The sequence below is a fragment of the Lissotriton vulgaris genome, chromosome 8, assembly GCF_964263255.1.
Source record: "Lissotriton vulgaris chromosome 8, aLisVul1.2, whole genome shotgun sequence".
Taxonomy (NCBI): Eukaryota; Metazoa; Chordata; class Amphibia; order Caudata; family Salamandridae; genus Lissotriton; species Lissotriton vulgaris.
Window position 1 is genome coordinate 1,224,024,680 of NC_141696.1, and position 27,695 is coordinate 1,224,052,374.

Below are 27,695 nucleotides of genomic sequence, written 5' to 3' on the forward strand. Positions count from 1 at the left end.
CATAAAGAAATAAATAAATGAATGAATGAATGAAAATACTTATAGAGCGCACTGCTGCCGAGGCGTCCTGGCGCTGGAGAAAACTGAAACAAACCACAATACGTAGAAGGCTTAATGTTGGGTAAAAAGCCAGGTTTGAATTTCTTTCTGGAACACCATTCAATTGGTTACCTTTCTCAGGTGACCGGGAATTGAGTTCCATAGTCTAGCTGCAAGGAAGGAGAAGCGTTTTCCTCCCCATCTTACTTTCTTTATCTTGGGAAGTCTAACCAACCCAAGAGTGGCCGACCTTAAATCACGCATTGGTATATAGCAGGAAAACAAGGCCTTCATGTCCTCGGTTCCTCCGCCAAAAAGGGCTTTGTGAACCAAGCAGAGTGATTTAAACTCGATACGCTGCCGTATTGGGAGACAGTGAAGTTGTTTTAACGCGTGGGATGTAGGATGATGTTTGGGTAAATTAAGCAGCACTCTGGCTGCCGCATTTTGAATTGATTGTAGTTTAGCCAGTTGAGTAACACCAGCTCCTAAATACAGTGCGTTGCCGTAGTCTATTTGCAAGAGAATTGCGGCAATTATCACTGTTTTCCTCAGATGGAGGGGGATAAATGGAAATTGCAACCATGTCCATTACTTAGCAAAAATACATTTTTAAGCAGATAACATCTGTTTTCACAATTAACATACATTTCAAAGGAGAAAAGAGCTTCTTTGAAGTGTCTGTGGCATAGTAGAACAGCTACAAATGGCAGGAGGTTCAACAAGGATGACAGAAATGAAGAAAAAATAAAAGTAATACCTCAATCACAGCGCCATCAGCGGAAGGACCGCAAACAGGATGAAACTATCAGTGCCTGGTCTTTGCTCCAGACGAAAGAAGAGGAAGTGAAGCCAGCAAGTGCTTGCCAATTGGAAGGCAGCAAATAAGAGTGACATTTATGCCAACAAATGTGTCCCTTGTTGTATACAATATCTCTGGCAAGTAAGAGCTCATGCAGGGCATGCGCTGTTGCAGGCGAGTCGTAAAACGAACCTGCAAGAATGGGACAAACTGAGTGTGAGGTGGTGGATGAAAGAGGCCTGAGGTGGAATCAAGACTAGACAGCCTTATTACTACACCATTTGGCAGGCCGGATGGTGACTTCTGGGAAAGAGTTTGTGCACTTACACTTAACATTTTAAAAAGTAAGCACCTCCTGTGTCTTGGAAAGAAATCATTTAAGAGAGCGAAGGGTAGCAACAGGATGTAATATTTGTAGAAAAAAATGGAAAATGAAGATTTTAGTCCTGGCAAGGTTGAATCTGCTTGGTTCAAATGATTTAAACAATAGAGACCTGTGTTTCTAGAAGTCTTTGTTTATGTGCTAAAGAGCCAAGAAAGAAACTGCACAAAGAACCCCTGAGGGCTTAGACTTTTCAGCATACTCCGGAATAAGGTGATGGTTCCCTATCTGTTGAGCAAGCAGTTCTTGAAATTGGCAAACTTCATGCTACAACTAAGTGGGATCCCCACTATAGTAGGGGAGGAGGAGTGAAAGCCCTATTAAATGATACCTTAATATCTTATGAATGGGTATGTCTGTAAGATCCATACCATACACGAGAGCTAGATGCAGGGCTTGGTTAGCCATAGTGCAGCAGGAGCAGTGTCACTGGGTCCTTGTGTTCTGAAGGGGCCACTTCACCCCAAATAGTCACTGATTTTTACTAGGGAAGCAGGATATGGGGGGCCCAAATCCCTTTCTTATATTGGGATCAGTGCCCCACTTTTTACATGATGACTAGATCGATCTTGTCTGCAGTCAGCACCCGTGCGGGGACGCCCTTCCCTGCCCTCTAGGCATAGACCTTGACTGCTTCCTAGCCGTTTTTTAGGTCTCGCCTGCTGATGCGCTTGCGCATTCGAGCTGGCGAGAGTATAGGGGCTTTCCCAGAGTTTACCCAGACTGGCGATTTGATGCAGTGCATGTGCGCTTTTAGCTCAATGCGCAAACGCAATGAGTTAAAATGCGCGTTTAGTAAATTTATTTTTATGTTAGTTCAGATTAATAGTAGTGCACATTTTATAGCCCATCCACCTCTAGGCGCTCTTCGGCATATTCATCAGGTTTCTATGTTTTGCTTTAAATAATCTTTCTTAGCGTTGCAGTGGAAATATTGTTCACAAAGTTCCATGTCTCTCTGTTTGCTCTCTGCTTTTCGTGCCTGGCTGTCTCATTGCCTGTCCTCTTTCTCTTCCCTCAGCGGGCGTCTGCCTGCCTGTCTTCTGCTCTCACGGCCGCCAGGCCGTGTTTCGTTTTATTTTAAGTTTTTTTTATTTTTACTTGTTTCTCAAGCCGCCCGGCACCCCGCGCTTCAGCAGTGCTGCTCTCCAGGACTGTCTCTCTGCCTGCCCTCTGCTCGTTATGCCTGTGTCTCTGTCTGATCTCCGTGCCTGTCTGTCTGAGTGCACTATGCTCACCAGGGCTGCCTCTCACTGCCTGTCCTCTTCCTCTCCTCTCAGTGACCGTCTGTTTGAGTGCCTTCTGCTCTCCAGGGCGGTCTCTCTGTTTGCGCTCTGCTCTTCATGTATGGCTGTCTCTTTGTCTGTCTCCTTTCTCTCCACTCAGTGACCGCCTGTCTCAGTGCCCTCTGCTCTCCAATATCTCTGTCTGTCCTCTGATGTTCATATCTGGCTGTCTCTTTCCCTTCTCTGTCCTCTCAGTGGCCGTCTGTCTGAGTGTCCTCTGCTTTCAAGGGCTTTCTCTCTGTCTGTCATCTGCTCCTCATATCTGGCTGTCTCTCTGCCTGTCCTCTTCCTTAGTGACCATCTGTCTGAATGCCCTCTCCTCTCCTGCAGGACAGTCTCTGTTTGCCTTCTGCTCTTCATGTCTGGCTGTCACTTTGTCTGTTCTCTTTCTCTTCTCTCAGTGACCGTCTGAGTGCCCCCTCCTCTCCAGGACTATCGTCGCCCGCGCTTCTCTGTCTCTCCACAGCTTGACAGGGCCTACTCATTGATCATTCACCGTTCCCCAGTCTTTCAGTCGGCTCAGTGTTGCCCCAACATGGCACTTTGACATCATCCTTACTAGTGTGCCCCCAAGCTGCCTCTCACTTTTACCCTTTACTGTGGGCTCATTGGGAAGTGAAAATAATAAAGTCACCTCACTGCCTGTGGGTTGCTGCTCTCACATCACCTCTACCTTTACCCCCTTCATTCACCCGTGGCCAGCCCTTCACGCTTCCCCAAACATGTCCATCCCTGCATCTCTGAAGCTTACCCAGCATGCGCTCGGCCTCAGGCATTCAAGCTTGAAGGTTCCCAAGCGCGCGCTCAGCCTCACTTCTCTTCCCCCCTAATTCACCCCTGCTGTTGCTGCCCACGGCTGTATTTCACTTTAGCTCTAGCTCATTATGCCGAGAGCTTCACTTCACAGGGGTCTCAGGATGGCTTCTTGCAGTAAAAGCAAGCCCACCTTTCTTTGAAGAGGGTAGACTGCGCTGCCTGTGCAGAGCAGATGAAGTAATAACTCGAAACAGCAAGCATCGATTTGTGATAGTCCTCTCGACCCAGATGACTAGTAAAGCCCTAGAAAGTTCTCGCCCAGCCAAAAAGCTCCTCCCTTCTCCTCCTCCCTCCCCCATGCCCAGTGCACGTAATGTAACCCTACTCCTGAGGTGGCCCAACCTTCAGTGACACCTGGCAGCCCCTTCTCTTTGCTGTCACGTTAGTGTTAGAAGGGGCCTCTGCTCTCTCTTCCACGAGTCTATGTCACGATTTCTCCGCCTCTCTGCTTTGTTACTGAAGTTACTTTCCAGGCCTCAGTGCCGTGACGGTCACTGTCTTAGAACCGTCTAGCTCGGGGGCACACTCTGCTCTGCTTGTGTTCTTCAGCACACACCACTCTGCTCTCCGTCTCCTCTGCGCTGCTCTCACATTCCATTTCATGGGCCTCCCCTTCTTGTTCGTGCCTTCTGCTCCCCAAATTGTACTCATTTTTTGTGCCTTCTTCTCCTCTGATTGTACTCATTTTTTCGTGCCTTCTGCTCCCCTGATTGCACTCGTTTTCTTGCCTTCTGCTCCCCTGCTTGCACTCGTTTTTTTCTTGCCTTCGGCTCCCCCACTCCATCCATCCATCCACCCCCCCCCACTCCATCCATCCATCCCCCCACTCCATCCATCCCCCCCACTCCATCCATCCATCCCCCACTCATCCATCCATCCCCCACTCATCCATCCTTCCCCCCACTCCATCCTTCCCCCCACTCCATCCATCCATCTATCCCACTCCATCCATCCACCCCCCACTCCATTCATCCATCCCCCCACTCCATCCATCCCCTCACTCCATCCATCCATCCATCCCGCACTCCATCCATCCATCCCCCACTCCATCCATACATCCCACTCCATCCATCCATCCATCCATCCATCCCCCCACTCCATCCATCCACCCCCACTCCATCCATCCACCCCCCACTCCATCCATCAACCCCCCACTCCATCCATCCACCCCCCACTCCATCCATCCATCCATCCCACTCCATCCATCCACCCCACTCTATCCATCCATCCATCCATCCATCCACCCCACTCCATCCATCCATCCATCCTCCCACTCCATCCATCTCACTCCATCCATCCATCTCACTCCATCCATCCATCCATCCCCCCACTCCATCCATCCATCCCACTCCATCCATCCATCCATCCCCCCACTCCATCCATCCATCTCACTCCATCCATCCCCCCACTCCATCCATCCATCCCCCCACTCCATCCATCCACCCCCCCCACTCCATCCATCCCCCCACTCCATCCATCCATCCACCCCCGACTCCATCCATCCCTCTCCGCCCCACACTCCATCCCTCCCCCGCCCCACACTCCATCCCTCCCCCGCCCCACACTCCATCCCTCCCCCGGCCCACACTCCATCCCTCGCCCACACTCCATCCCTCACCCACACTCCATCCCTTGCCCTCTTGCCCTGCCTCTATCCCTCACCCTGCCTCTATCTCTCACCCTGCCTCTATCTCTCGCCCTCCCTCTATCTATCTTTCGCCCTCCCTCTATCTATCTATCGCCCTCACTATCCATCGCATCACCACAGCATCACTCTGGGGCACCACAACATCACTATGCGCTACCACTGAACGCCACAGCATCACTCGTCGCCGCTACAACATCATTCAGAGCCACCACAGCATCAATCTGTGCAATCATTCAACAACAACTGATTCAAATATGTTCTCTCAATGTTTCAAACTTTATTACAAATGTCACCAAAAAAGTTAATATTTCACTTCTGTTCTTGTATTTTCATCACAATAAAATACACTAAACATAATCTTCCAAAAAGTTATTTGCAAAAGTTTAAGCTATTGCCATTATAAATTACAATAACTTTTATTTAAGTATTAAATATTGGAAAAAATACAACCCATTATCATTTTTAAAATTAATACATCTATAAAACACATATTGCATTACAAATGCTATTGGTGTCACGTTTGCAAAAGTTAACACTATAGGCATTGTAAATGACAAAGTTATTAATTTCGTTATTTTCAAAACAAAAACATAAAAAAATGTGTCATTTACAATACTAATACCTCTAACTTTACTAATGCGAGCCCTATTGCATTGCAAACGTATTATTTATAACATTTTTAAAAAATTGTGATTTGTCAGATCAATACATGTAAGACAGGGGAAAACTAAACATGTACCTTTACTAATGCTATAGATGTAACATTTGCTAAATTTATAACTATTGGCATTTCAAATAACAAAATTTATACTTTTATAATTTGCAAAACATAAACAAAAATTAAAAAATATTTACATTTACCACACCAAAAGCTCAAACTTTTCTATTGTTTCTCTTTTTCTTGTTCCCCTCTTTCTTTCTTTGCTTCTTTTCTCCCCTCTGAACTGCCGAAACGTTTTTAGGTCTCGCCTGTCGATGCGCATGCGCATCGAGCAAGCGAGACTATAGGGGCTCATCGACTCTTTATCTAACTTGCAAGGAATCGTGGCGATTCCTTGCAGTGCCCGTGACTTTTAAGGTCAATACGCATGCGCATTAAGCTTATGCGCATGCGCATTGACCTTAAAAGCGCGTGCGCGTGCACGTCCGTCTCCTAACAACACACACACACCCTCTCCCCCGCTCCGCCCCCTCCCGCCGTGTCGCATTTCTCTTTCTCCTCCCCCTCCCCTCTCTTCCTTCCGTCTAACGCCGTGTCGCACCTCTCCCCTCTCCGCCCCCTCCCCGCTCCGCCCCCTCCCCTTCCCTCCGTGTCGCATTTCTCCTCTCCCCTCTCCGCCCCCTCCCCTGCCCGCCGTGTTATTTGTTTATTTTACCCGCCGTGTCTCTGCTGCTTCCCCCTGTCCTGTCTCTCCTCCTCTCTCTCTCTCTATACCCTCCCCCTCCTCCCCACCACTCCCATCAAGTCCTTCTGGCCCTTCCCTCCTCCCCGGACCCCACCATAATTACAGCGTGCGTATGGCTCTAGAAACCGGTCTGAAATTTTGAATCAATGACAGAGTAACCTGCAAAACAGTGTTATTATTTGAAGAGCGCAAATCACAATCTCAGACCGTCAATCAAAACAAATTGTAATTAAGTGTGCACGCCACTGTTCTAACACGCTACTCCCAACACTAGTAAGCTACAAAAAGTGTGTTACTGATAAAACGGGTAAGAAAGTGTACTAGTCACTGACCGGATAACCCGCAAAGTAGTGAACGTAGATAGTGTTCACGTCACTGACTCAGACGTTCAGCTAAAACAATATGCAAATAAGTGTGCACATCACTGTTCCAGTGCGCTGCATTAAATACTGCAAACTTTTGCTTTCAAAATGGCTGTGCGCTTTGACGTCATGCATGCACCCCGTCCGGAACACAGCGCTCCTTTGGCACTCCGACACACTGGCATGCTGCTTGGAATCTCCTGATTGTTATGCACGCAAAAAGAAACTCCCACGCGGCAGCGCTGACAGAGATGCGTGTTAGCCGATGAGGTACTATACAGTTTGCGTGGATTTACCCATGTAAACCCGGGGTCTGGGGTATAGATTGAGCAGACGTCCGATAATTTGAATACTGCTGATGTCTGCCTCGTATCGCTGTTCCCCTTTTGTTTTCCTGTTGTTGAAGGCTTCGCCTCCCCTACTCCTCCTACTCTCCTCCCACTCTCCTCCCGTCTGTTCCCGCACTCCTCCCCGGCTCCCCGGCCGCCTCACACGCCTGCTGGCTTCACTCCCCGCTGCAGGCGGCCCTGCGCACTCTAACCGCCGGCAAATCTACACAACCGCACTAAATAGGCTCACCAATGAGCAATGTACAATATGCAAATTTCATCTTGACATGTACACCCCACTGGCAATGACAGACGTTGTACACCTACTCAGTACATTTGTAAACGCTGCAAATACCTCAAAAACTGTTTAGTGTCGAAATGGTCCTCAATTTTGAATCCTATGCAGTTGCAATGTACACCATAATTACAGCGTGCGTATGGCTCTAGAAACCGGTCTGAAATTTTGAATCAATGACAGAGTAACCTGCAAAACAGTGTTATTATTTGAAGAGCGCAAATCACAATCTCAGACCGTCAATCAAAACAAATTGTAATTAAGTGTGCACGCCACTGTTCTAACACGCTACTCCCAACACTAGTAAGCTACAAAAAGTGTGTTACTGATAAAACGGGTAAGAAAGTGTACTAGTCACTGACCGGATAACCTGCAAAGTAGTGAACGTAGATAGTGTTCACGTCACTGACTCAGACGTTCAGCTAAAACAATATGCAAATAAGTGTGCACATCACTGTTCCAGTGCGCTGCATTAAATACTGCAAACTTTTGCTTTCAAAATGGCTGTGCGCTTTGACGTCATGCATGCACCCCGTCCGGAACACAGCGCTCCTTTGGCACTCCGACACACTGGCATGCTGCTTGGAATCTCCTGATTGTTATGCACGCAAAAAGAAACTCCCACGCGGCAGCGCTGACAGAGATGCGTGTTACCCGATGAGGTACTATACAGTTTGCGTGGATTTACCCATGTAAACCCGGGGTCTGGGGTATAGATTGAGCAGACGTCCGATAATTTGAATACTGCTGATGTCTGCCTCGTATCGCTGTTCCCCTTTTGTTTTCCTGTTGTTGAAGGCTTCGCCTCCCCTACTCCTCCTACTCTCCTCCCACTCTCCTCCCGTCTGTTCCCGCACTCCTCCCCGGCTCCCCGGCCGCCTCACACGCCTGCTGGCTTCACTCCCCGCTGCAGGCGGCCCTGCGCACTCTAACCGCCGGCAAATCTACACAACCGCACTAAATAGGCTCACCAATGAGCAATGTACAATATGCAAATTTCATCTTGACATGTACACCCCACTGGCAATGACAGACGTTGTACACCTACTCAGTACATTTGTAAACGCTGCAAATACCTCAAAAACTGTTTAGTGTCGAAATGGTCCTCAATTTTGAATCCTATGCAGTTGCAATGTACACCATAATTACAGCGTGCGTATGGCTCTAGAAACCGGTCTGAAATTTTGAATCAATGACAGAGTAACCTGCAAAACAGTGTTATTATTTGAACAACGCTGACATTCTCTCTCTCACACACCAATACACAATCAAGCTAACGTACATATTACACAAACATATACACCGGCACACACTCAGATATACACAAAAACGAATACACACATATATAGCAAATCACGCCCCCAAAGACACAAATAAACAAACAAGTACCCAGACACACACCCAAAGACACACTCACACACGAATACATACACCTACCCTCTACGACACGCAGATACGCACAAACATCCTCACACTGACACACACATATATCGATACACAATCACGCAAACGCAGATGATCTTATTAACAAACACACATGCACTCACACAAAAACACAGACGTACACACATTGCCCTCACACGCTCAAACGCAGATATAAACACGCACTTAGATACACACTCAGACACGCACGCTTACACACACACATTCTTACATTTCTGTACCATGCCCCTACCAGACAAGCACACGTATACAGACACACACCACGCAAGTTCACACCCGCCTCTCCCACAATTGCCACTGTTTACGTTCATACATCAGCCGTCACGTAATGTACGTTTCGCCCTTAAAATAAATCAAAATGTACTGAGTGTGATCAAATATAGGAGTCTTCAAACCTAAATGCAGCATAAATGCATAAAGACAGTGAAGCAACACAAAGAGATGTCTGTCAGCTGTCCCCGTCTATCATGGGTTATGTGTACACACTGTCTAGATAAGTGCACATAACCGATCCGTTATTAATGGTTTCCTATCTCAACAGAGACGCTACTGTTCGTATATGATATATAAGCATCAGTGACGCGCTTCGTGCACGCAGCTTCCGTCCGTCGGTCGCTCCAGCCCTCTGGCTGAGATATTCCTAGAATGTACAACGCATCTGACAGAGCCATGGGAGCCCGGGCCTATGCTGAGGGAGTCTGAGCGGGACAGATCCATCGAGGCTCGAGGGTGAGGGGTGCACGTCCTTCACACGCCCTCGGGTGCGAGGAGGACCGTGCTGCACCCTGGTTACTGGGCCTCCTTATTCTAGGCCCTGTTGTCTGAATTGCAAGAGTGTACTTACATACAAACAAATGGTCACAGCAGTAAGTCCTATTTATTCCTACTAATATGGCAAAGGAACACCATCTTTCTACACATTAGTTATTTCCTTTCTGTATGCAACTTTTCATGAGGAATATGGAATGAAGTGATAGTGTCGAAGTGAACGCACATTTTGGAAGGTGTGAACACTGAGCAATATACACATGTTTATGCGGGCAAGCAGTTAGTCCCTTAATTCATATCGCTCCACACACACACTCACCCTCACTCACACTCACCCACCCTCACTCACCCTCACCCTCACTCACCTTCACCCCCACTCACCCTCAACCCCTCACCCTCAACCCCTCACCCTCCCTCACCCTCATTCACCCTCAACCCCTCACCCTCACTCACCCTCAACCCCTCACCCTCACTCACCCTCAACCCCTCACCCACTCACCCACACTCACCCTCACTCACACTCACACTCACCCACCCTCACTCACCCTCACTCACCCTCACTCACCCTCACTCACCCTCACTCACCCTCACCCTCCCTCACTCACCCTCACCCTCACTCACCCTCAACCCCTCACCCACCCTCAACCCCTCACCCTCAACCCCTCACCCTCAACCCCTCACCCACCCTCACTCACCCTCACCCTCACCCTCAGCCTCACCCTCACTCACCCTCAACCCCTCACCCTCGACCCCTCCCCCTCAACCCCTCACTCACCCTCAACCCCTCACTCACCCTCAACCCCTCACTCACCCTCAACCCCTCACCCTCAACCCCTCACTCACCCTCACTCTCACTCATCCTCACTCACCCTCAACCCCTCACCCTCACTCACCCTCACTCACCCTCAACCCCTCACCCTCACTCACCCTCACTCTGACTCACCCTCACTCAGCCTCAAATACTCCCCCTCACTCACCCTCACTCACCCTCACTCTCACTCATCCTCACTCACCCTCAACCCCTCACCCTCACTCACCCTCACTCACCCTCAACTCCTCACCCTCACTCACCCTCACTCACCCTCAACCCCTCACCCTCACTCACCCTCAACCCCTCACCTTCAACCCCTCACTCACCCTCACTCTGACTCACCCTCACTCAGCCTCAACTACTCCCCCTCACTCATCCAAAACCCCTCACTCACCCTCACCCTCACCCTCACTCACCCTCACCCTCACCCTCACTCACCCTCAACACCTCACCCTCAACCCCGCACCCTCACTCACCCTCACTCACCCTCACCCTCAACCCCTCACCCTCAACCCCTCACCCTCAACCCCTCACCCTCAACCCCTCACCCTCACTCACCCTCACCCTCACTCACCCTCACCCTCACTCACCCTCAACCCCTCACCCTCAACCCCTCACTCACCCTCACTCACCCTCACCCTCAACCCCTCAGCCTCACCCTCACTCACCCTCAACCTCATGCTAAAGATTTACAAAAAAACCCATAAACAATTCTAAAAGCACTAACTCTAATGCTGCGAGACCTATTGCATTTCTAATGCTTGTTTAATGTGTGCCTTCAGTCGTACTTCTTTATAATGAACGTGACGGCCAAAAGGCTGAATTTTAAATAAGAAAACTGAATCTGATTAGGGCGAAAGGGCGTTTTCTGCAAACTTCTGCCCAAAACTTGAAGATGCCTTTTGGGCATCCCTATTGTGACCTCATGGCGGGTGATTCGTGTTTTCCTCTGTTTAATGTCCATCATTTGGTGCATTAGGGTGTTGATTACGCAGCAAGGCCCTTCACAGCTCGTGGCAGTCACTGCAAAGCCATTTAATGATCAGAGAGCTGAACTTCTGAATCAACGTCGCGCGCTGTCTGTCTTTGGGTCTGCGTCACGCTCCCTCAGCCTGCTGATCTTCACACCTCACTCTGAGCAGCCGCGCCTCTCTCCCTAGGCACGTGGCTGCCATTGTCTGTTTGATCTTGGGCACAATTGTGTGAGTCACTTCTCTATAGGCAGGGTCAGGACTTTCTAGCTGTTGAAGTCACTTCGCAGCAGTGGCGGGGCAAGGATGCTCCGGTCCCCCTTGTTAGACGGTAGTATAAGGGAGCACTGTTTGGGGTGCAGTGAGACCCCTGTTTCCATTTCCCCTGCCGCATAAATGCTGGCTATGCCCCGAAGTGTCAGAGCTGCTCTGTCGCCGCATCAAACGCCCACTTGCCAGCCCTTCGATTCCCTTTCTGTTTTGTACGATGTGTCTACTCCCCCGCCCCCCAAAAATGCCGTAACTCCCTGCATGGGGGTAGGGGATTAATGAGCCTCCCGGGTGTTCCCTGTGATACACCTGGGAGGGAATTCTCAAATGTGTGCCAGGGTGCCAGAACCTTTCAGGCAGGCCCTCGCTCTTAACAATAGCTCCATTTAACTAAAGCCTGTTTAATCACCCGGCTAAAGCCGCGATGCGATGGCTGGCACACACTGAAAACAAAGACAAGAATGGAGAATTGAGACTTCCTCGACAGAAGCTCGCGCGCCGCGCAGGTTTTATTCATTTCGATTTTGCCTGTTGTGCGTGCCAATCATGCCCACCCCCCCCCCAACCCCCACTCTGCCAAGCTGCTCTAGCAAAAGAAGTCGCTTCAATAATATGTTTTAGCCCGTCCTCTGCGTGGTGACTGGTCGCTCATATGAACGCTAGGGCCATGCACTAAAGATACCCAAAGAAATACAATGAATGAATATTGCTATGTGTGAAAAACAGGAAGTCATACTTTGCCCAAGCCTATCTTATAAGTTATTTACGGGCCTAATTATCAGAAAAAGTTCTAAAATCTGCCCCCACATTTACTATGTTGCACGTGTGCACGGAGACATTTTAATGCATATGCAAAGTGGGCTCTGGCCCAGGCCCCCAGCCTTTCAGGGGGTCCCCTGACAGTCAGCTCAGTTCTTCAGAGTTTTGCCCTAATGACCTTGAACATTTCTTAAACTGATTGTTTTAAATACTGTTTTCCTTTAATTGTATTTGTATGTACCTTATGCAGAGAAATGTTGTGTTTATGTTCCATGCAATATACATAAAAAAAGGTTTCTTTTAGATCAAACAAGGCCTAACATATAAGAAATGGGAGGGCATCACAGAGATTATTTGCAGTAATATTGGTGAGCTGCTGCAGTGTTACAATATTGAAAACACACATAACTATCCCTTAATATTACATGTAAACACATTTAGGGCCTTATTTATGAGAAGTAATACATTGCTGTGTGAAAACAGGGATGCTGCACTTCTTAGTGTATCCTCCTTGCGACATGATGGATGCGTCATTTTTACTGTATGACACATCATGGTGCAAGGAGTTACAGATACGTCAGTATTTCTGATGTTTCACGAGGCGCAAAAGTGATGCAGTGCTGGGTTGTGTCTGAAAATAGACGCAACTACAGCAACGTGTCTTTTAACATGGGACAAGCCCCATATGAAAGGGCCTGCATCTGTCTTGCGCCTGCTGTGAGGCAGGTGTAAGATATTGACTCAATGACGTCCTATCTGTGGCGCACTGAGTTCTCATTGATTAAAATGCTTCACTTCTACGAGGCTTTTTGTGGGGGAACGCCCACCCTGCATACAATATACCTGGTGCAGGTGAAATGTGGTGCAGGGGTTTACAAAGTGACGCATCTGCCTAGATGCGTCACTTTGTAAATAGGGCGCAACATGGCCCATTTTTTACGCTGCCGGTGCGTCATAAAAAAGTGACGCACCGGCGGCATAAAAGTGAAGCAAGGCCTCATAAATAAGGCCCTAAGAATTTGGACGAGTGTTTCTTTGCACTGTCAGGGACCTAATAAAATTAAATGAAATTGTGTATTTAATAAAGCGCGCAGCTACTCAAACTAGAGTGCCCTGGTGCTTGACAGCGGGAGAAAAACATGCATAAAAGACTCATCAGTTATTGAAAGTCCGGTTTTTAAGTTCTTCCTGAAAGAGAGTTGGTCTGTGGTTAGTCTCAGAGACTCAGGGAGTCTATTCCACAATTTTGCGCCTAGAAAGCCGAGGGATCTGCCTCCAGTGCGGGCAGGGCATATTTTAGGCACGATGGCCAGGTTGGCATTGGAAGATCTTAGGGGTCTAGATGTTGTGCAGCGATTAACGTGCTTATTTAGGTAGCCCCCTCCTAAGCTGTGGAAAGCTTTAAAGAAGATGGTCATCGCTTCCGTTCTTTTGTGCGGAGCCAGGATAGAGACTTAAGAATAGGGGGGTCATACGAGATCTGGATTTAGGTCTCAGGATGGCTCTGGCTGCTGCGTTTTGTACCACTTGTACGCGCTGGATACAGTATTTGGGAAGACCGAGGTACAAGCTGTTGACATAGTCAAGCTTTGATGTCACCAGAGCCTGTACCACGATCTTTCTGCTCCCAAGCAGTAACAGTGGCAAGAATTCTTTTAGCGTCCGGAGTATGTCAAAGCAAGCGCCAGTTAGATTTTTGGAATTGAAAACGCATGGAGAGTGTCTTGTCTATGACAATTCCTAAGTTTTTGACTTTCTCCTTTTCCGCAGGCGGGAGCAGCAGATCTTTTGGCCACCAGGTGTTCTAGTCAGGCATTTCTGGATTACCAAAGAAAACACCTTCAATTTTGTCAGGATTTCACTTCAACTGGTTAATCTTAAGTCAGTTAAAAACTTTTGTGAGGCAAGACATAATCATTGCCCAATCAAAGTTGATTCCCTTTTCACATGAAAAAAATCAGCTGAGTGTCATCAGCATAGGAAACAATTTTGGCGCCCTCAATCAGGGTGGTTTCCGTGCTGTGATTTGAGCGAAATCCAGATTGTGAGGGGTCCAGTAGGTTGTTGTTTTCCAGGTGGGCGGTGAGTTGGAGGTTTATAGTTTTTTCAAGTACTGTTGCTGAAAATGGTAGTAGGGAAATGGGGCAGTACTAGGGAAATGGGGCGGTACTTTTTGAGGTCTTTGGGTTCGATGGTGGGTTTTTTGAGGAGCGGTTTGACTTCTGGGTGTTTCCATCCTTCTGGGAAGGAGGCCGAGGTGATCAATGCGTTGATAATGTTGATGAGTTCTTTGCTGATGGTGCTTTTTCCCAGTTTGAATATGTGGTGGGGCAGGGTTCTTTGGGAGCTCCTGAGTGGATGGAGCCCATGATGGAGGCGGTTGTGTTAGCATAGAGGAATATATGATGATACAACGCAAACAATTACAACGCATGCCTTTACAACGCAGTTTTTACATTTCAATTACCATTACAATGCATGATTTTATAACGCATGGCATTACAATGCATTTTTAGAAATTACCATTACAACGCATACCATTACAACGCAAACCATTACATTACATAATACTTTTGGGGCAACAGTGGGGTAAGTGTGGGATAGTGTAGGGGTAAAAATTACTATTCCTACTCTGGTGAGTGCAACAGTAGGGTAAGGGTTGGATAGTGTAGGGGTACAAATTAATATTCCCACTCCATTGAGTGCATCAGTAGGGTAAGTGTTGGATAGTGTAGGGGTAAAAATACTATACCCATGTACCCCGAAACCCATATCCACCCTAAAACAAAAAAATCCCCATTACTTACCTTATAATGCGTTGTAATGGCATGCGTTGTAATGGTATGTGTTGTAATGGCATGCGTTGTAGTGACATGCATTGTAATGGCATGCGATGAAAAGGCAGTTGTGTTGTAACAGATGCATTGTAAAGGTAATGTGTTGTAATGCGTTGTAATGGTTGTTTCCCGCATAGAGAGGTTTCAATGTGTTTAGTGAGATTTTGTGGGATTCAGTGGTGTTGAGAAGTCTGAGTTCGGTTACAAGGGGTTGGGGGTTGACGTTTTCGTAAATGGTGGCAATTTTGCTGTAGAAGAAGTCGGCAAGGGTTTCACAGAACTCCTGAGAGGAGGTGACGGTATTCTTGTTGGCTGTGGGGTTGGCACATTTTTGGTGATTACAACGGTCATTGTTTGTTTTCCTTGTGCGCCAGATCATTTCAAGACGCTTGCAGGTGCATTTGTGGGATTTGAGCACTGGTGTGAACCAGCTGTGATATTTGGAGAATCTGTTTGTTTTAGTGGGTTTGACGGATGTGACTTTGTCGGCCCATTTGTTGATCCTTACTTTGAAATTACTGACTGCTTCCCCCAGGGCGGTGGTGGGGTCGGGAGCTGAGGTGCTGATGGAGCTGGTCCAGAGGTCCTCGGTTTCTTTGCTCTAGCTCCTGTAGGGGGATTTGGGTGGGGCGGCGGGAGTGGTGGGATGGTTGTGAAGTGGAAATGGACAAGGAGTGGTTGGAACAGGTGATTTCGGTGGCATGCCTTTACCTGATTCTGTCGCTGGATGAGAATATTGGGTCAAGAGTGTGTCTGGCAAAGTGCATGGGGTCTGTTACCAGTTGGGAGAGGCCAAGTATTTCCATGCATTGAGTAGATTGGTTGGTCTTGTGGTGGTCTTCCAGGTGAACGTTGAGGTCACTGAAGAAGAGTAAGTCTTTTGAATTAATGGCCAGCGGGGAGATGAAGTCGAAGATGGCTGTGCAGAAGGGGTGGGTGGTCCGGGGTCTGTAGGTGAGGGTGCCTATGACTGTTGTTTTGCTGCTGGTGTTGATCTGAAAGTTGAGGTGTTATCTGATGGGGCTGGTGGTGTCAGCGGTGGCTGTGCAGTTGAGGGACTCTTTGTGGATGATGGCTATTCCACCAGCGTGTTTGTTGGTGCAGTCCCGATGAAATATCTTGTAACCATTTGGTGTGGCGGTGGCGATATTGGAAGCTGATGCCAGGTTGATTCATGTTTCGGTGAGGAAGATAGTGTCCAGCGGGAGGGAGTAGATGGTGTCCCAAATCTTGCTAACGTGCTTGTGGGGTGATCAGGTGTTGATCAGCAGACATTGGAGTTGACCTGTTGCTGTGGCGGTGGATGGGGATTCCAAAGCGTAGGGCTTTGTGTTGCAGAGGAAGGGACAGCAACAGCAGAAGAAGGTCCTTGCTATTGATCGCTGGGAGACGTGGTTGCAGTTGTTGTTGGTTTGTCTGGGGATGTGTTTGGGGGCAGGGGTCCGGGCACTGGCCATGGTCCAGGCGCAGACATGCACAGACGGGCTTGCCTTTGGTACGACTTTGGTGCACCAGTGGCATGCCGACTGCATGCGTCCGCTGCCCGAACCCACTCTGGCCTCCATTAAGTAGGTTTCCTGGGAGGGGTCGGGGAGCTGGTCGGGAGATGTGGGAGGCGGGCAAGAGAACAGCTGGGAAGGAGAAAAAGTGGTTATCCTGATGGAGAAAAGAGTGTGTATTAGAGGGAGAAAAACAAGTGTTTAAGGAGAAAAAACGCTAAAGAGAGAGATGCTGATGGAAAAGAATGAAATAAAGGGAGAAAAGAAGTTTGAGGCAAAAAAGCGAATTAGAGGAAGAAGAGATGTTTGAGGAGAAAAACGAGATTACAATGAGAAAAGAACCATGGGGGACCTGAGGAAAGAAGCGGGTTTATGCAGTAGGGTAGCAGTGGAGGCAAAGCGAGTTAGGGTGAGAAAGAGTCAAAGGGGGTATGTGGAAGGAAAATGAGTAAACCTATGGTGAGAAATGAGTAGGGTTAAAGGAGAACTGTGGAGCGTAAGAGCGTTGTCAGTATGAAAAAGTTAAAGGGAATCTTTGGAAGGGAAACAGGTTAAAGGAGACCTGTGGAGAGAAATGAGTTGGGTTAAAGGAGAGCTGTTGAGGGTAAGGTTGTTAGCGGGAAGAGAAAGTTAGAAGGAATCTGTGTAAGCAAAATGGGTTCAAGGAGACCAATGGAGGGAACTGAGTTGGATTAAAGGAGAGCTGTGGAGAGATAGAGCGTTAGCGGGGAGAAAACACTAGAGGGAATTTTTGGAAGGAAAATGGGTTAAAGGAGCCTTTTGGAGAGAAATTGCAGTTATGGGGAGACCCTGAGTTGGAGCCGAGGACCTGCTTGGTGGAGCGAGTAGCAGAGGAGAGCTGGCCTGGGGGTGGGGGGGGGGGGGGGTTGGGGGGGGAGACTAACAAGTAGTTTCTCTACTTCTGTGTTTCATAATAGAGAGTGCAGTGGTTTATAGCTTCTCTAATACCTAATGTAGACACTACTATCAACTTATCGTATTTATTGTATTTATTGTATTTATTGCCCTTTGATATATCAGCTGAGCTTTTATTATTCTGATTATGTATATTTATCTTCCCGTATGTATATTTATATTTCGGTATTAATATCTACTGTTGTGTATAGAGTACATTATATTGTCATGAACTTTCAATAAAAAAATTAATTAAAAAAAAGAGAGTGCAGTGGTTGTGTTGTATTGAATCTTTCAGTGTGGCAAGGAGAGTGTATGACAAAGTTGGTATATAATTTTGTCAAGAGTGTATACCTTTTCTTAAATTACTCTTTGTGGCACACCTAATGGGGAGATCAAAACCCTATCCTTAGCATTTGTTGTGCTAATCCAGTGATTTTTTTTTTTTACAAAACATTCTTGTTTTTGTTATTGTGTTCACTCGATTATTTGCCTGGTTGACATATTTGATGCCATGGGAGTAAGGTGAAACTGATTTGGCAACTCATTCATTTAGCATATGTTCGACTCCGACCAGTAGAATGAATGCGCTGCGATAGTGGACTCCACGTACCTTCCACTGCTGCTCTTGATGATTTCCTCACAGACCAGGTTCTGATTTGGCTTGTTTAGCTGTATCATGGTGTATTTGAGGTTGTTTTTACCATTTTCACTGTGTGTGTATTTTTCTTTGATAAGTTAATGAGGTGTAGTGTTTGATGGGTGTAGCCAGAAGTCTTAAAAAGTGATTGTGAGATGTCTGGGCAATTTGGTTTGCATGCCACCTGTCTTATCGAATGTGATTGAGGTAACGGCACATTGAGGGTGCATTGTGGGGGTGCTGATACCGATATACTGACTGCCCTGGGATATGTACGAATCCAAAAGCAGAAGCCTCGTTTCAGTCGAAAGGAAGACACTGCAAACATGACAAAGAACAACTAGCCCGAGCTGAGGAGTCCATTTTGACGAACCTCAACCCAAGATTCTAAAGATGACCTCAGTATCCCTATGTATACAACAATACAATGTGCTGGATGTTAAGATAACACATAGGCGTGTGCCTTGCGGAATCAGAAGGGTCAACTTGAGACGACAATCATGAAGACTTTAATTGCACCGTACAAGTGGAATGTGTTTTAATGTTTCTGAATAAGGATTACAAATGTCCTATCTTCTATTGTAGATTCCCAGTTCCCGATTGACATTGCAGCTGTGAAGAAAGATCATGATTTCCTGGACAGAGACCATGTAGAACCAGTTTGCAGGTAAACGGAAGCAGTACACTGTTGGCTCGCTGGAGTCAACACCTGAATGCTAAAAATGATGTGATATGACAGACTGAATATCAGAATGCACTGGTGACTTCCCAGGAACCTAAATATTTTACATTCTGAAACTCTCTTGTCGAGGCACAACTAAACCTTCACTTCAAGCTCTTCTCCGTGCTTGGTTGTGTCTTGAGCGGCCATTTAGATGTCTTTTGTGTGAGTGGTGGTTTCAAATAAGATTAATTTGAAGCAGGCGGGAGGGGGGAAAGATAATTGCATTGCATAGCATGAAGGTAAGTCAATGACCATTGTAGGATTTGGCCCAGTTGTACCTTCTACTGGGTTGACTGCCCCTTTCTACTTCTTTGTTCAACCCACACATGTGCCTGCAGGGGTTTAGAAGGTTTGCAGCTTGGGTGCATTGTGGTAGATGCAGTTGCCGAGCTATGCCCATTGCTATGGCACTTGATTGCTCACATTGGATTGTGTACTGTTGTCCTTCTGCAATTGTATGAGTGTTGCTTCAGATGTGTCGTGCTGCCGCGTCCTAGCTAATGTGTGTTTATGAGATGATAGGTGATGGTTGCAATATAGTGTTTATATTTCTCTCATTTATTCAGTTTAAGCAGTATCCTGGCAGCATTATATTGGATTATATGAAAGCAGCAAATGCTAGGAGTGGGAAGTCTGCATTTCCAAAGGCAATGCAAGACTGAATAAATTTATTGACTGTAAGAATATGATGGGAAAAGGACTGTGTGTTCTCTCCCTTTTATTAGCCATGGTTTGATGATCTGTGTACTATGCAAGGACTTTGCAACCCATCTGTGTGCTCAGCCCAAGCAATAGTGTTTCATAGCACATTCTGTATTTATTAATTAAGCCTTAGGAACTTCAACATATTTTCCTTAGTTTAATTTTCCTTACTTGCCTAAAACGAGCTTTCAGAAAAAAAGACAGAACATAAATGTTATTGACTATGAAGCATTTTCTGTTACCCCGGAAGTTGTAGGGACAGTTAGCAGTATCAATATCAAATATTAAATTTCACGTCTTCCACTAGTGGCCCGATTCACAAACTGCATTATGTAGTATGTTTAGCAGTACTACAGTAATACTACTAAAGTGCTACGAAACATAATTTGCAAACCCCCACCCCACTGCTGTCTTTTCTATATGGCCATCTCTGTCACTGGTGCAGACCAGTAGCGGTCAGTGGTGGGAGTGCTGCCGGGTGGTGATGTGGGGCGGGGAGGGGCAGGGTGGGGGGTAGTAAACTACGTAATACTGCCAAATGCGGGTAAGTAAACAAATAAATAAATAACACTCCCACTACCTCCTGCTACTGGTGCAGACATCTCCGCACATGCTGGTCTATGTTTTAGTAGTAAATGTGGGAGGGATAGGGGAAGTGGGGAATACTTACTACTAAATGGAGGGGCTTTAGGGATGGGTAAGGAGGGGTTCAGGTAGAAACATGTCAATACAAACCCACCCACATTAGAGTAAGCCTACTACTATTCACAAATTGCACTTATATAGGTACTACATCCAAGGAGTTTCTAACACTGTAGTAAATGTACTCTAGTCCAACCTGGGAGTTAGTCCAGCACCACACATAACCACTCACAGGCATTACAAAATACTCCCATAGAAAGTAAGGGAGGTAGGGACTAAAAGCAACACCCCCACATTTAACAGTATTGAAATAAATTAAGTTATTTCAACTTTTAAAATAAAAATATACATTTTGTTCTTTTTGAAAAACTATGATTAATAATTGTTAGTTATAAGCGTAAAGCTTAAGTTATTTCCATATTTAAAGTATTATAAACTTTTAAGAGTTTGTTAAATATTTATTATTGTTTAAAACAAATTCTATATAACTTTTATTAAGTGTTAAAGGATACTAAATGTTTATTTTTAATTATTCTTTGGGGATAATATTTTGAGTTTAAATATATTTGAAATACACATTTTAATATTTAATTATTAGAACTGTATTTAAGGTGCTATACATTTTTATTTGCTGAATTTGAGATTTAAAAGAACTATAAAAGATAACTTTACATTAACATTTTATCATCATTCTTTAAACAAACACATGTTTTATGTTTGATAAACTTTAACACATTTTCCAATACTTACCTATAGGGAGATCTCTGCCTACGTGTAAAAGGTCCTGTTCTAGGAGGCACCTCCGGGGGTGGCGACATAGAGTCTACACCTAAGAATAGGAATGGTAAATAGGAAAATAGTGTGACATTACACCTTTAGTCTCCACATGTGAATTAACCTTTGTGAATTGTGCCCTGGGTGTTTGGTCTGCAATGGATTCTTGTCCTCAGATGCTTCCATTACTCTTCAGAGTATTCAATCAAACAGTCATAGCTTAGCTCAAAGGTGATGGTGTGAAGATTTCCACTAGCTACAATGTAACACAATAATCACATTTGCAATAAAAAATAAAATGCCCAACCAGAGTTATTTATTATAAAAGGAACAGCAATTTAATAGCACCTTACATATATATGGGTAGTTACAGTTAGGATTACTTTTTCTTAGAATTTTTGAGGTGGTTTCCTTATAACTTTGGCAGCATTTGCGGAATCTTCGCTAAACTTTCCAAAAACAAGTCACAACCACCTCAGCTCCTTCCTGAAAAGATTCAAGGTGAGACATCAAGTGGGGACTGAGAAAAGGGGGGGGGGCATCCCAAATCGTGCTTTCCTAATTCCTTTTTCCATAGAAATTTAGACACAGCTACAACCCAAACCTCTGAACCGAACCACACCAAGTTGGCAAAATGCTAGATCCTGGTCCAGACATCGTGTTTTTGTGAACTGTTGTAACTCTTTGCATTAGTTTTGAGAAACTAAGGTTTTAAAAATATAGATAGCTATGGACGCCGAGGATCCGCAGAGCAGACAGATCTCAAGATGAGAGCTGATTGGTTGTCACCAAATAAGCAACGATGTGGCGGCAGCCACACCTCAGGACTCCAGAGTCCTAGGAAAAAGGATAAAATAGATGTAAGGGGCAGGATTGGAATACCTTGCCCCCATAGGCCAGGTCAGGGGGAGTCCCTGAGGGACCCCAAATGCTACAAACCATATATTTCTTTTACATTTTGCTGCAAAATCTCGGTGGAAAAGAAAGCCCAGCTTTGGGCCAGGGTTGGGGAGGGGCTGGCTTATGACCTCACATATTACATCGCTTCTTGCATATTCTATGACACCATTGCTAACTTCACTGCAACATATGAAATGAATTCATTGATAACAACACTCCATAGCAGGTGCAGGAGTTATAGTTACTTGCGGGCACAAGTTATAGTTAACTGAGGTAACTATAACTGGTGAATTTCAGTGGTTTTGTTCACTTAAAACTATGTTAAAAAAAAAAAACTATGTTTTAATAGACAATATATATATATATATATATATATATATATATATATATATATATATATATATATATATATATATATATATAACAATACTTCTGTCACTTTTAACAGAACAGCACTCCATATAATTCTTTGGAATGATTTTATTTAATCTGTCGGCAAGCACAGCTGATCACCATTATGGCATCAAACACATTTCGGCTTTTGCAGCCCTTTCCACTACATATATATGCTTCCCCGCCTCCTCACCCCATAGGCGCATAACACGGTGTCACCAGGCACCACACAACTCCACTGCAGGTGCTGGCGTGATTTTATTCAAGGGTACACACAGAGTCCCATAATGGCCCAAATCTGTGCTTTTAGGAGTGTAAAAGTGTAAGTTTACAATTTAGAAAGATAGATAAATAGATAATTAGATAGATAGATAGATAGATAGATAGATAGATAGATAGATAGATAGATAGATAGATAGATAGATAGATAGATAGATAGATAGATAGATAGATAACAAAATCGGGGCCAAATTATAGAAATCACACACATCGAAAAAGCAACAAACCAAAACAACAAAACAAAAAATGCAATATCCTCACTGGGTACATACGGTTTGGGTAGCATACGTTGCACACAATATATATGTACTGGTCTCAATGTCTTCTGAGGATGGAAGCCGATGTGGTGTATTTTGGCCCCTAGGGACAGAATATCACAAGTCTTTTTGGGAACGAGGATGCTAGCTGCTGGGGATTTGATAATACAGTCATTGAGGAAGTGCTAGTTAAACATATGGCCTTTGACTCTCCATTTAGAGATGGCTAATCTCTTACTTGAGGGATTCATCATTCTGGGGGAAGGCTATAGTAAGGGGGAGTAAAAAAGAATTGAGAAAGGTGTAACAGTGGAACCTAATGCATCCCAGACAAGGGACCAGATTGAGCCTATTTCATACCAAGAAGGGACCAGTGGGGAAGTCCCACACAGCTGACCAAGTAAAATCTCAGCACACGAAAGAAAGTGTGCTCCACAGACAGACTTACCACTCAGCTCGCCTGCACCTCTCGGGCTGTTACACTGATCGCTTTTAGTGGTGTGAGGCCTGAAATTCAGAGAAAGGCCAAATAACCAAGAATCAGAAACTGAAATAGTGGTGAAAAAGCACAAGTCCAATGATGTTTTGTTCTTGGACTGAGCATAGTGCTCATTTCTGACAAGAGTGAATCTAAGATATAAGGGGCATGAGCTACACAAATGGTGGATTTAGTTGCAACCCCAATTTGTTCGATCGACCCCAGTGTTTGTGAAGTCTGGTAGCCATATAGACTAGTTCATCAGGATGTGTGTACACTACTTCCCTTGGAATGTAATGTAATGTAATGTATTGCGACTTATGTAGCGCACGTATCACCCGAAGGCATCAAGGCGCTTGCCTTGGGAACCCGTCCTGGCTTTTTCCCTGTGAGATAACCCCTACTGGGCATCCCCAAGGTGAAAGCCAGGCATCCCGCAGCGGGTGGGCCGCCGTAGTGGAGATTAAGCAAGCTATTGCCCAGAGTTGCAGCGTGGGACCGAGGCGAGAATTATCGAGTCCGTGGACATTTTGGGCTCAGGACCCTGCCGCGTCGGGAATTGAACCCTGGTCCCGGGCCAGACCTCTGCATCAGGGTCTGCTGCTCTAATCAGTGAGCCACACTCCTCCACTGAAGTAATGTCATGGGTGGGATAACAGCAAAGCAATTCTAGACAGCTTCCTGGTTGCCATTATCTACGGAATGCCAGTTTGGTGGTACACACCTACTGTCAATGGGGCAACTAAGTATTCCTCAGAAAATGGGTACTCTATGATAAATGCAACAATGGTGCTGTCCGATTCAAAATGCATTTAGTTCAACACATTCATATCGCTATAGCTCAAATGCTTTAATCAATTAGCATAGAATGTACATGAATTTCAGATAAATGCAGGCCTGACCACATTAATCATTTTACAAAATTCTGTATTATCACAATTGGTAGAAAAACAACAAATCATTCTTTACATACACAAAGTGCTCCTTGAATGTGCCTTGTATGTATCTATGTAGTCGCTTATGTAATGCACTGCATCAGCACTTCTTGCACATATCACTCGTGGAACACCTTGTGCCAGAGGATGAGGGTCTTTAAAGCCTGTCATAACGCTCTACAGCAAGCTATAATGATTTATTAAAACTTGCATTCCACATAGCCTTTTCCCTGCAGTTAACCTGAGAGCACAAGAAAAGAAGACAGGTCAGATGACTCACACAAGTTAGAACAAACACCTTGTATGAAGTGGCTTAGGGTGGTATGTGTCACAACATAAATTCCAAACTCACCTGACTTATTAGCATAATGCCTATCCAAATTGGTTCTAGTGCCCGTAACTGGGTTAACTATTACTGGAGATGCAGCAGTATGCCTCCTGCCTCACAGTAGTGTCCTTCTTGTCGTAGAGTGAACATACATGGACATCCATTAGAGGTAGCCAGGAGATGCACATACTACCCATAATGAGCCCTGCGGACAGAAAGGGTTGCCCTATATACCCCGAGTCCCAGGGGGCAGTAAGGCAGTGAAAGGAAGAGAAAGTAAAGGGGACTCCAAGAAACTTCCTGTAGTTTGCATTCTTAGGCCTTCTTGTAGGCACACAAAAGCAAATAGAAGGTTGAGGAGGGTCTAAGAACACCCCTGTGATTACGCCAATGAACAAACAAGTTGTGTTCAATTTCGGACTAAGACCTAAAATAGGCTCAGGCATCAATATAAAAATGCCCCCCATTGGCTAATTAGATAGCTAAGAAAGAGACCCACATTCGGCAAATTCGGACAGTTTTGAAATTGATTTGGTGTTTTGACAGACTACACACATTTATGGTTGATGCAGGCTATGTGTGTGGTAATATCAGGAAAATAAACAGTACAAAAACAGCAAACCAAGGCAATGTTGCAGACTCACGAACAGCCAAAAAAATTGTCTATACGCTGACCTGTCAGACCAGCCTTTCTGACACTGCCAGATTGCCATATAGGATAGCCAGACCCTGGAAGTAATATCACTTACAATACCATTGGCATTTAGTTGACTAGAAGCCAATGGACATTGACATTGGGACTTTGCAGTATGGGTCTCTGGTGCATGTTCAATGTCTACCTCCTAATCTCAGCAGGGCACATTTTATAATCTCTTATGCGGGTTGCATTTCTTTGCAATGACTGCGGTCATTGTTTTGAACCAAAGAGAGTATTGCACTGCATAAAATAAGAAATTACATAGTAGATCTCCAAATGCTTTTCTGTGCCTTAATGTGAGTATTACATGCACATTACTTTTACATAAAGGAAAACAAATAAAAATTCCAAACTTTCCTCAAAAGGAACACAATGTTCCTTCCCTAAATAATTTTTACTACAGACGAGGCACTAAAATAGATTCTTCGGTGATGTTGTGGTCTCCCTGCTATGCATACCACTGCACTGCATTCTTTTCATTTTCAGGCAGAAAAAGTTTGCAGAAACTGAAACAGCCGAAGCGTATTATCAGCTGTCTGTGTTTAAAATATATATTCTCGAATAAAAGGAGTATTAAGACTGCCCAAGATTAGTGAAATGCATTTGCAAATTAAACTGTACTGACAAATTGCAAAAACAGTAACAGAAGCTTACAGACAGTCCTCTCCCTTCCCTTAAGGATGCTGTCAACGGCTATATATATATATATTCACTGAAAAAACCATAGGTTTAACACCAATTATAGTTAGCTGGACATTTTACTCATACAAAACCATTGAAATTCCCACGTTATAGTTAGTTGGACTCACTATAACTTGCGTGCCCGCAATCCACTGCTGATGATGTCACATATTACATCATTCATCACATGGTCAGTGACATCACTGATGACATCACTGATGACATCTCAAATTACATCACTGATGACATCCTCCAGTGAATGTGTGTTTACATATTGAAGAATGAATGTATGTATGAGAGTGTGTAGCTCTCAGTAGTCCATGTTGATTGATTGACTGGCGTGGACCTTTTTAAAGCACACTGTTACCCGTTTGGGTGTCCTGACACTAGATCATTGCGCAGAGGGATGTGCATTTGTACCCAGGAGACAGGACGCATCTATTAAAGTGTAAATAACTTAAGTTTTAAATTGTTTACTGTAAGTGACAAGAGATAGACTAGGGCAAAGACAAAATGGTAGCGCCTTCCAGGCTTTAGAAGTGAGATCTTTATTATCTCATGTAAAGAATGCATAAGAGGTTGGTAGAAGTCGAGCCCAAATAGCATACAAATATCTGAATATAAATTAGATCAGTTTGATGAAGACAATTATGCAATTAACAAAGGCTTCTGAAAAAAAAATTTGCTAGCAACCAATGAGGAGTACGTAGTTGAGTAGATATTACTGTTATTAATGTTTATAATCAGGCATGCTACTTAATTCTGAATAATGTGAATATGAGAAACAAAGTTGCAGCAGTCCGATCAAGCTACAATTGTGGCTTGCAACACTGTCCTTCTAAAACTTTATTCCAGGAAATGTAGAAATTTCTTTTAAAGAACTTTAAGAAGAACAAGGCAAGTTTAGGGGTATGCGCCTGAAAAGTGAAGCTCTTGTCAAAATGACCTCTAGATTTCGGGGCAGAAGAAATAGGAGGACTCACAGGCCTTAGCTCTGATGGCCACCAGTTGGAGTCCTACACAGAGGAAGCGCCAAAGACTAAGATCTTTATGCTCTCAATCTTGGATAAGTGAAGACAAGGAAAGTCAATATTCATCCGCCAAGTGATGACAGATATGCCAGCCTTAAACTGAGACTGGAGGGAAAGAGTGTCACAACCCAACCAAAGTTTAATATCAATCAGTATGTGAAAAGAAAGACAGACCAAAGGATCGAATCGAAGATGTAAACGGTGTCACATGGAGATTGAAGAGTGTCGTCCTGAGATCAGAGATCGTGAGCTAAAACAGCATATAGACATGAATTCCGATTAGAACGGTGGCAGGTAAAATGAGTACATCCAATAGAAAGGAAGAAAACCAGTCTAAGAAAAGGTCTCCACCCCAGCATCTGCCAGATCTGAGATTCAAAAGGAGATGGAATGCTGTGTCAAAAGCTGCAGAGAGATCAATAAGAATGTATTCTTCTTCATTACTTGACTCAAGGCACATCTGAAGTTCAGTTAGGACTGTCTCTGTTCCAAAAGCCTGGTTCAAACCTGACTGACGGTGATCCAGCAGTGATGAGCTTCTAGATAGGTAGATAGCGGAGAATTGACAAAAGACTCGATATTTTTAGCTGCAGGAT

At 45.1% G+C, this 27,695-nt stretch overlaps 1 protein-coding gene across 4 annotated transcripts in view; it reads left to right on the forward strand.

Annotated features, from left to right (window-relative positions):
• STARD13 (StAR related lipid transfer domain containing 13) overlaps window positions 1-27,695 on the forward strand; it is a 419,590-nt gene that overhangs the window by 347,396 nt on the left and 44,499 nt on the right. For all 4 annotated transcript variants that reach the window (XM_086935118.1, XM_086935117.1, XM_086935119.1 and 1 more), the window contains exon 3: window positions 18,864-18,945. In XM_086935118.1, coding sequence (XP_086791244.1) covers window positions 18,864-18,945 — 82 coding nt within the window. The remainder of the gene's footprint in view (window positions 1-18,863; window positions 18,946-27,695) is intronic.